Source organism: Bombus vancouverensis, chromosome 15 (genome assembly GCF_051014615.1).
Source record: "Bombus vancouverensis nearcticus chromosome 15, iyBomVanc1_principal, whole genome shotgun sequence".
NCBI classification, from domain to species: domain Eukaryota; kingdom Metazoa; phylum Arthropoda; class Insecta; order Hymenoptera; family Apidae; genus Bombus; species Bombus vancouverensis.
Window position 1 is genome coordinate 11,750,955 of NC_134925.1, and position 10,786 is coordinate 11,761,740.

Sequence of the window (10,786 nt, forward strand, 5' to 3'; positions counted from 1 at the left end):
TCGATCAACGTTGACGATAAATGTTATTTTATTCGTAATGGAATTACAATAATGAGATTAAAGGATGCCATTAAGTCGCACCGATACACGCTTTTTTTTATTTATTAACACGGTTCTATCCCATATCTCGGAAGAACACGGTCTTCTTAGCTATTTATTGATAAAAAAGGAAATTCATTTGCCTAATGAGTTGATCTCAGAAATAATTAATAGAATCTTATCTCTACGAAAGTTTACGAGCAATAAAATCGTAATAGCGATATAATTTATGCCAAGCGATTCAAAAGTGTTGGAATCAAAGCGATAGGTATATGAATGAAGACTATTACAATTAGTCTTATCTAGGATATTATTATTCTATTGTACGCAGTACAATAATCAGTAGCAGATATTATTCGAACTTTGCATTTGCCACCAATATTCATAAACATACCCGATAAATTATTGTCCAAACATACATTTCATAATGCCCTGTCGAATTCGCTTTGAAATGAGTAATAAAATGGCGATAATAGAAATATATAGCATCGTTACAATGTTATTGAAATAATCATAAATAATAATTCATAAAATCAGGCGCCTTTCGTGTGAGAAATTGTTTCGCATTTGTAATAGAGAAATATCGTTATAGCGTAAATATTTCATCCTGGAATTACCAAACTTTGGATGTCCTATTTTTACAATTATCGAAAAAATGCAGTTGACAATCCCTGTTGACAAAATTGATATTAACTATTACCATACGTATCTATTTGTTCCGTTTATAAAATTTTAGTTGTAATCGTTTACGATAAATCTTGGTATACATTAAACGTTGATAACGACTGACGAAGGCTTTCGGAAATAAATAAATAAATAAACGATCGAATAACGAAATAAGCCTAAGATCGAAGGACTAAATAAGACGCGATTGTTAATTGGAACATGATTAAGCGGAACGCGGGCTATTACTCTTTCGATTAAACAGCGAAAGTTAGTCAACCATCTCGACCTGATCGAAGCGTTGATCTTGGATGTGGATTAGTTTGCACTGGTCTCAAATTCGTTATCGGGGAATCGCGAGTACTTGTCCGTCGAAACGTGATTCATTCGACAATTTCGGTACACGCGGTACACGTGCCCGTACATTACCCTGCGCGATGTATGTACCGTGCCCTCGCACACGAATCCCGATGCATTCGAATTCAATCAGACGGGAAATAGCTCCGTGGCCCTCGCCTTCGTCCTCTCCTCGTTCGATCGCGTTCGAATTTTGCCAACGATTCATCTCTAATTATGCGGTGTGCCGTGTGCTTGCTCCATATCTCTCTCTCTCTCTCTCTCTCTCTTTCTTTCTCTTTCCCTTTCTCTGTTCGTCGATCGAGCGCCGTATCATTCGATACACGTTCCCGATTCGAACTCTGACGGTGATCCGAATGTGCAGATCCGATATGTGTTTCGTAAAAAGTCTCCTGCTGCCCGCTCGAATCCGTAGCACCGCACCGCGCGCCTCGCTGCGCCGGTCACACCTTCATTAACATACACACCGTAATTCCGGCGATTGATCCGACAAGAAAAGAGTTGTCGGCATGCTTGTACCTTTTAATCCGTTTTGATATACCGTCGCTCGAACGTAATTAATCGTCAGTTCCGTGTATATAGCAAGAAATAGCTGACATTAAGGATAATTTAAAACGAACTATACTCTATTACCACGATGAAATAGCAAGATCAAGAGCTTTTTACATGCTACGTGACGACCAGACAATAACAAGTAGGCGAAATAAGATTCAGAAGACATAGCGATATAGATACATGACTAGAGGGGACTAAATGTGCCACTTTTACGTCATATCTGAGAAAAGGAGAGAAACGAAACATCGTATCTTTCGATTTTATTTCGCGAATCGCGAATATTTATTGCGTTCCATCTAACCGTGCTGTCTTCTCCTTTCGCGGCAGAAGCGAACCACGTACTTCCATTAGTAATCGTGCATCAAACGAAGAAAATACCGCAGATTGGTCGACCGTCGTAAATACATACGAATAAGCCGTATCGACTAATTAAACAACGTTTAAGCGAGCGGAAGGCAGACGGATAAGCATAGAAACGTAACGACCGCTTACGATTCATGCAAATTCAACCACTTCCGAGTTAAGCATTTCCGCCACTGCCGCATCGACAGTTTGTGCCGTTTCCCTTTTTCTCACATATAGAGAGAAACGAAAAAGAAATTTTCTTCTTTCGAAATCCTTTCGCTTCGACTTAACTTTTTGTACTTTACCCTCCTCTCTTTATATCCCCTTCCGCTTTTCTCTTACACGATTTCCTGCTTTTTTTTTTGTTTTTGTTTGTATTCTCCGCTGACTTCTATTTTCGTCTTCGTTTACGTTTCCACTATTTGGCTTATTACTTCCAGTCCTTAGCTTAAAGTGCGGTCTCGCATGGTCCACCATTTCCTCAGCACTTTTACCGTCGTTTTATTTTTCTATTTCCCGCCACTTTCCGTTCACCCTCGAACGCCAGTATATATTCGTTAAAATTCGTTCAAAGGGTGCGAAGGAAAACACACTAAATGCACGTTACATCGCACAGCGGTCAACCTCAAACTAACCGAGCGCAGAGGCAGTACCAGCTACAAAGCTTCTGGTCTATTTAGCTCTTAACTCTTAACCCTTGCGAACACTTCGACCCGAAAGGGAATCGTCTCGAATAACATCCAAGTTAACCGAAGATCCCATTGATCAACCCAACTTGTCGATACGCGTCGTAATAGAATCTATTGTTCCATTATCCGGTATTCAAAACGACGAGGAACTGCGCATTCTTGCCAACTGAAAACCCAGATCTATAATGTATCCTAATCTTACGCGATGCTAGGTTGATAATTCCTATTGAAATCGTGATTGGTTTGAAACGATCGAACTTACAAAAATTACATAATTCCTTCGAATTATGTGATTCGTGTCGGTGAATCGAAAGTCAAACTATAATAAGCTCGTTTATGAACATGGCGAGATTCGAATAGACACGATCCGAACAACATTAGTTAAGATAAAAATTGTAAATTTTATGTAAATCTAATACCTAATCTAATACCTAAGAATTCAACTTGTTCATATCTTTCGATATTTTGGATATCTTTCTCCGCGTTTAAATTTCCTCTTGTCTATGCATGTCTCTTGTCTTGAATCGCAGCTACCAATTTTATTTTAACTTCGTTAAAATTTTTAATTCGTCGTTTAAAAACGTAATACGCGAAGAAATGGGGAAATATCCGTGCAGCATAAACGACTTCAATGAGAAAAGATTTCGAGAAGTCGTGAGAAACAAGGGCAGCCATTCTTTTGTATATAAGCTGGCTGTAAGTTTCGCCGCTGGTAAGAGAGGTCCTTCAGCATAAACTTCTAGTCTAGGCAGCTGCACGGTTGACGCACGTGCAGCAAACGTAAATCGCACCTTCTTCCGAGAACTTTCGAAGTCAACGTCGTCGGTAGAAAATGCAACATTCAATTTGTTACAGCTTCTCCGCCCTGTTCTGTTCTGTCCTTTTCCCTGCTATTCCTATACGAAGCGTGAAGTTTCGCTTAAAAGTTCCGGAAGGTCCGTTCCGCAACTATATTAGAATATAAATTTTTGTGACGCATTTGTCAGAAGCGAATATATCGATACGACGAATCATTCTTTCCTTAGTTCTCTTTCATGTTGCACGGTGAATATTGTCCAACATTCTTTCAAATACGACGAAATGGTTTGAAGAATTGTAACAAAATGTTGTAATAGTTTTGACGCGCGAAGCATTCGGAAAAATCTCTTCTGTGAAAGAATTAACGGTAGATCGTAAACCTGATTCGTTCGAGGGGAACCATAATCCTGGCGTTTATCTAGGCAACTAGAAAATCCCATGAATTCCAAGGATTCATTTAAAGAACAAATTTAAAGAAGCAAACAAATGGTCTTGAATTAGGCAAGACAAGCGGGTCTTTACATCGATTTCGAAGGGAAGAGAAGGCGTTTCCTCGATAAAAACTTTACAACGGCCATCAATTTTCCAAGACAGCGAGAAACGGACTGTGCTTTTACCCTTACACAAATAGTAATTCGCCTCGCATTAAATCAAAAGCGTCTACCTAGCAGTTAAGCAACGATATTACGAGTTTCTTCTGTAATTCGACGATTTTTCCTAGTTCTTTTTAATACAATCGGAGATAGAACGTATAACGTATGATATTTAATGACTTCTAGGTTGAACGCACGTTGTTTTTTTGACTATTTATCTATACGTAACTTTTGTATCTCTTTTTTTTTCCTTTTTTTCGTCTGTAGCAAGACGAAGATAAAGGTAATGATTACTTGCGGCGAAACAATATAATAGATAATTCGTAAAATTTTTTATGACCGAAGTTTTCTTTGCGCGAAGAAACGCCCTAAAAATCATACCATTACAATCAGCGGTTCTCTGAAAATAGATTCTTGAAGAACGTCTGGCTTTCAACCTCTAACACCGAGCAGTCTCTCGAGATCTATTTAGAAAACAAAATCCTAACTCGAGACATCGAGCTTTTCCCTTCCAACCGAAAATTTGCCAATTATTATCGTACACGCGATAATAGATTTATCGATACAGTATCTGCTTTCGACCTGACCGGTTTTATTGTAGCTCGACAGGTTGGAAATCGGGGCAAGGATCGAAAATCATCCGTCAGAAGAGCAAAGAAGAGTCGAAGTTCACAGTGTAACGCCACGTAGCTTCAAAGATACTTGGTTGGCAGAATGTTATAGGAAAAGGGAGCGTATATACAAGAGGGGGGAGGGGGGAATAGATATGCCATATTCTACGAGGGAGGGAAAGATTTATGATGCTCGTGCGTCAGCTCGCACATCTCAATTTCGGGATGCCGCGAGTCAGGAGCCACGGCGCTCCCTTTGTTGCTACCAGAGACGACCATGGAGGACGAAACGATAAGAAAGAGGCTGGCACAAAGAGGAAAAAAAAAGAAGCTTGGAGATAGGGATCGGATTGGGCAAGAAGACAGGGAAAACGGTGCGTTCCTTTCGCCCGCCTTTCGGTATTGTCTGCTATTTTCAGGGGTCGAGAACCCCTTCAATTATGACCAAGTATTTTAATTAACAGGTATTAAATCCTGACTATCACGTTCAGATTTCCTCGTTCTTGATAATATTACGTTCATTTTTTTATTGTCTAATAACGCGAACACTGTTGATTAAATCTTATCTATATCCTATGCTACACGAGTCTAGTAGAAACAAAACTAATTAACTCCACTTTTCATTGGTATCTTAATTTCATAACGTAAGTTGATAATATCGATATTCAATTCTCAAAAAACGAACGATCTACTTCTGTATGTCCTTTCGTTGCAAAAGGGTAACATAAATGACACAAATTCTGGAGTAAATCTAGAAAACAACGTTAGTAACATCTTCACTTTTCTCTGCTTTTCAATTTGCGGGATTGATAAAAGTATATAGCTTCCGAACGGTTTATAGAATTAACTATTGCGTACAATTTGCATTTACGGTAGAATTTTAGTTATTCGAACTAATAAGCATAATCGTAAGAATTTTTGAAATACGATATTTCTGAAAATTGGTAAGACCGTTACGAACCTTTCAAATTATTCGCTATATATTTTCTATTACTACGATTACGTAGGTAATTAAACGCAGAAATTAGAGGCGTTCCAACGAAACAGAGTCGATTTCTGATAGGAAGTGCCGCTCATAACCGACGTTCGTAACTTTATAATTTAGTCTGGATACCGTAATTCCGTGGCCACTGTGTCAAAGTTATATTTATCGGTGGTAAACTCCCTTTCCGAGTTCGATAGTTTCATGGCAACTCTCCATTCTCGAGTTGAATCCGTCCTAAGTAAATTCTTCCTTTACACACCTACCCCGCGGTTTCTCTCGTTTCAAATTCATTCGCCGGAAAGCAACCGTTGTCTCCATTCCCAGGAAGAAACAATGTTCCTTCCGCGCGATGTTGTCTATGTTTGCAGAATCGGCCAAAAAAAAAAAAAAAAAAAATAACGTTCATGAATATTCAAAATGTGGAGGATCGAACTGGATAGATAACAAGCGTTTGATGCTTCGCAAGATATTAAAACGGTCGCATCCAGTCTTCGTTTTCGAATATTCAACGACATATGCGATATTTTCCATACGCCGGTAAGCAAAAGTATTTAATCACCAGCTTCACTTTGATAAGGGAAATTTATTACGCTCCGACGCTATTTTTTAATTTTGACTAAATCCATAATGAAAAATTCGGAGAAAAAGAACACAGAGAAACGAAGAAAGGTAGAATTGTAAATTACTGGACGGATGAATTGCAGACACAGGGCTACATTTTATGTATCCCGATGAAGAGTCGGCAGACATTCCTAGTAACATTTGGTTACTTCTAATTATTTCTCTATCTAATCATTTCGAATACGGCAATACAATTTTGAACGTTATTCCCATAAGCCAAATTGGCATTATTTCCAAATGCCAAAAGAAAGAAAGAAAGAAAGAATATATATATAAGTTCCGGTTGTAGAGAATTAAAAGCATGAAATCTTTGTTAGAACAAATTTCAACGTTGTCCGTTCATTTGAGAATTGGAGAAAATTATCGTCGCTTACTGATGTCACTACACATCGGCAGTTCGATGGCGGATGCAGAGAGCGTTGCTCGATCTTTGATAATGGCCATTAATCAATCGGCGAACGTGAGACGAATCGTCGTATCGCTTCGCGATCTCGTGCTCGCAGAAAGAATGCCGACTGGCGAAAACGGGGAGCGCCGTGGCGTCGTCGCATACTTCTCGAAGTGTACATTGACATTTCGTTGATGTTCGATCGACGCGACGGCATCAAACCTTTGTACAATTTATCCGAAGAAGATGTACGTATCTTGACGTACGCCTGCGAAAACGGCTACCGTGTAGTGTGAAATGCATACAACTCGTTTTATCTCTCTGCATTCCATTGACGTTGTTGTCACAATATTGATAATGTATACTAAGTGAAATTGTTGATTGATAATGTTTTCACGCGATAAAGAATAAAAAAGAGGAGAAGACTAACGCGTCTAAATAAATTCATAGTCATTTATACCTATTTTCTTCTTTTTCTTTTTCCTTTTTTTGGGGGGGAGGGGGAAAGAATAATCCTAAAATAATCCTATTTTCAAATAAATTGGGAGAAAATTCAGCAAACAACGACGATAGTTAGCTACGGACGTGATAGAAAAATCAACGAATCAGCTTTAAAACCAAAACGAATCTTCGATTTTCGATTTTGCATCGTGTAATAGCGACCAGGGTAACAGAATGCTAAACTTGGTTGTGCATTAACGCTAGAATTTCGGGAATTTCATTCTACATAATACCCCGCTGGCGGTTGTTTCGATCGTGGTACGACTTTTTTCTATTTTGTGCATGGTTTTAGCAAATATTGTTCGTTTTACGATTAATTAATTAGGCAAGGTAAGAAAATTACAATTTTCGAGAAAAAGAAACTTCAAAGGATGCTCGTTGCCGTTAACGCATACTTCTCTATAGGGTGTCGTTATTCGCAAACTGGCCAGACAATTGATACAAATGCGCGGTAGCAAGTTGATATCTTTTCTGCGGATATGCAAAGTTTAAATTGCGAAGGCGCAAATTCATTCGAACGATCCCCTCTCCATATAGAGTGCAAAGAGTGATCTCGGAAAAAAGACGCTCTGTCGAGCATTCTCCAAGATCGAAATACTCAAGAGATCGCAGATCCTTTGTCCGAGAGAGCCGAAGTTGCTCCATCCCAAGACAAAGCTGGGTCTTCTCTTTCCTTTTTTACACGCGTATATATTTCCTTCCGTGCTCTTCCCTCTTTCAACACATGCACATAGTTGACTATAGGTGCACGAATACAGACATACGTGTATATACGTATACGCGATGACAATCCAACGAGATCTCGGTACGACCGCTAGCCTGGGCTTTGTACTTACTTACGTACCACGCGTGCCTTTTTCTCGCGTCAAAGACCGGGAAAAGACGTGCGGAAGAAGATAAATGAATACCAGAAAAATGCCGCATAATCAAGGAGTTCCGTTCGGTGAAAGCAGTCAACGAAATCGCCAACCACCCTCGCTTGGAGAAGTTTGAACAACATGGAGTACAAGGGAAACAAATATTAACCCTGCGGAGATAGCAACCAATCAGATAGATGCGTGCAAAATCCTTTTGGGAATGTGTATTCTTAAATGACGCTGATGCATCGTAAAGTTTATTGACAAAGAGCATCCTGTTCAAAAAATAGCTCACGAAACAAGGAAAGAATTTCTATTATTTGGATAAAAATATATTATCGCGATGCTACGAATAATACAATTGATTGTGACGACAAGAAGTATTAACATAGTTTTATTTCATTATTGCAATGTTAAAAGAGACAAGCACATTAGAAGCACATTAACAGAAAAAGAATCGCGAATGGAACGGTCCTTGACGGAACAAGGACGAGTCGACGATTAATCGGTTAACGGAGAAAATAGTAGAAAAACAAAAGTGGATCTATCCGTGTTGTTCGAGACAATCTCAAAATATTTCTAAAAACGTCTGCAAGATATTATTATGCCTCGAACGCAACTGTATCACGTGTGACGAATGCTATGACCGTTTCCACAACAAATACATCAAGCGAGCATTCTGAATAGTTCGTGTTAAACACAACTTTTTACTGTTATCATTTTCTCGCAACGTATATATTTATCGTACTCCGTGTGTTACAAAGGTATATTTATAATTTGCTTAATTGTTATAAATCGCAGCTATTTCAACTACACGGTAATGCCCCATAACTTGCAAGTTACACAACTGTATATCTATAAAACTTATTTTACCTATTTATCATTGTTTCGCTGTATTTTATTGGTATATTTTTCCGATTGCCAACTAATCTATCTATAGCAATCGTTAGTTTAGTTTCGAATTAAAATAAAACATAATTAATTTAATATCCATGTCCGAAATATCTCAGACACTGCGATTGGATAAAAAATTGTTAGACTGCGACGACCTCCGCAGGATTAAACAGAATGGAACCGCGTTCGCGGCTAAGAACACTTACCTGGTGGACAATTGCACTCGGAAACGTCTCGTTTGATCCGAAAAACGTTCGACTGGAACGCTGGCCGATGCACCTCCAACTGTTCCTGAATTTCTCTCTTGAGCCTCTGAATAAGAACGTCCGGCATTTCTTGAATTTGACAACGAGCCTCCAAATTGGCGATCCGCGATTCCAATCCTATTTCCCTGTACACGAGTAGACTGGACACAGCCAAGCTGGTAATACAGAGGGCGCACATTGCCCAATTGAGTATCGCACCCCCCGTCGTTCGACACGAATCCTTACGGAATTTCCATGGCATCGATGTCTCGAGGGAGCTCTTTCTCGGCGACGGCCAGTCGGTCGCCGTGTCGGACTCCATGTTGTACACAGGATCGACACACGTTCGCTTCTATTCGTGCACGCAGCGCGTTAAGCGCGCGTCATAACCCACCCGACGATCGTCGATACGTCCTGACACGACAATCACGGACAAACGCGATAGAACGTAGAAACCACGCGAGTCTTACAGACTGTGCGGCGTCATCGTCCATCTGGAATGCATCTCGTGCGCCCACTTGCCGTTATTGCTTACCTCTCTTTCTTAGCGATCGTTCTTTCTTCTTCTATCTTCAACGAGCACGCGTTCTCCTATACTCTACCTCTCTCTATCTTTCTCTCCCTTTCGCTATATAGCTTGAACGAACGTGTTCGTTTCGCTCTTTCACCTTTTTATCCGACCCTCTCTCCTCGGAGTAATCGACGTTCCTGTGTTTGACCACACACAGACGTTGGTAAACAACAAAACGGTCCCACCAACCAGAACCGAGTGTTCCGCTAAACCGCGCGCTCGTTTTAAATGTTCGAACAAGAAATGACAGCGTCCCCCTACCGGTCGACTCGAGTCAATCACGCTGCTATCTAACTACGCGCCAGTTTGTTCCTTCGGTAACCTTTCTATCTTGCTGTCGGAACGTCTTGTCCTTCCTGTTGCCGCTGCCACTGCAAATGGAGCATCTCCCGGCGCTGTCGCATCGCGATTTCTCCGGCTTGCGCACTTTCCACACTCTCCGTTAATTTCGGAATTAGATAAATCAGCGAGGAAACACTCGATAACCTCGATCACCGGTTTTCGCCACTCGGACCGTACCTTCTCGTGTGGCACACGCTTACGCTAGGTTCGAACTGGAAAAAGCAGCGCCAACGGTGCAACTACAACTACCGTTGAAACAACGAAGAATCCCGATTTCTACAAAACATCGAGTCAAATCTAACGACCTATCGTTCACGCGGATATCGTCGACGAAACGGAAACACTGTGCCGTGACAACGAAGTTCGATTTATTGAGCAAATGAAAAGTCCCGAAATACCGCGAATGCGAAGCTCACAGCGTGGCATTCGCAGTACGACTGGATGTGGTGGGGCGACGCTCTGCCGAGGGCCGAGGGTTCGTCGCTTCGGAGACATTCGTGCACTCTCGGCCGTCTTCGAGCCTCGACTCATCCACCGGCTGCCGGACGCGTGGAGGACGATCGCTCGACCTAACGTCCACTTCCATTCGCACTGATTCGACCCTGCTTCCCTTGCCCTTCCATTTACCCCTCCGATACGCCCCTTCACCATTCCACTGGATTTCGCCAGAGGATTTAACTTTTTGTTTTTCCTTCTATCTGTTAACCGTTCGAATCGCACGGCTATCACCGT

At 40.8% G+C, this 10,786-nt stretch overlaps 1 protein-coding gene across 13 annotated transcripts in view; it reads right to left on the bottom strand.

Moving 5' to 3' along the window:
* The window catches only part of LOC117160512 (uncharacterized), a 120,483-nt gene extending 109,982 nt beyond the window's left edge, over window positions 1-10,501 (bottom strand). For all 13 annotated transcript variants that reach the window (XM_033341299.2, XM_033341294.2, XM_076624895.1 and 10 more), the window contains exon 1: window positions 9,103-10,501. In XM_033341299.2, coding sequence (XP_033197190.1) covers window positions 9,103-9,463 — 361 coding nt within the window. In that variant the 5' untranslated portion in view covers window positions 9,464-10,501. The remainder of the gene's footprint in view (window positions 1-9,102) is intronic.
* Window positions 10,502-10,786: the final 285 nt, after the last annotated feature.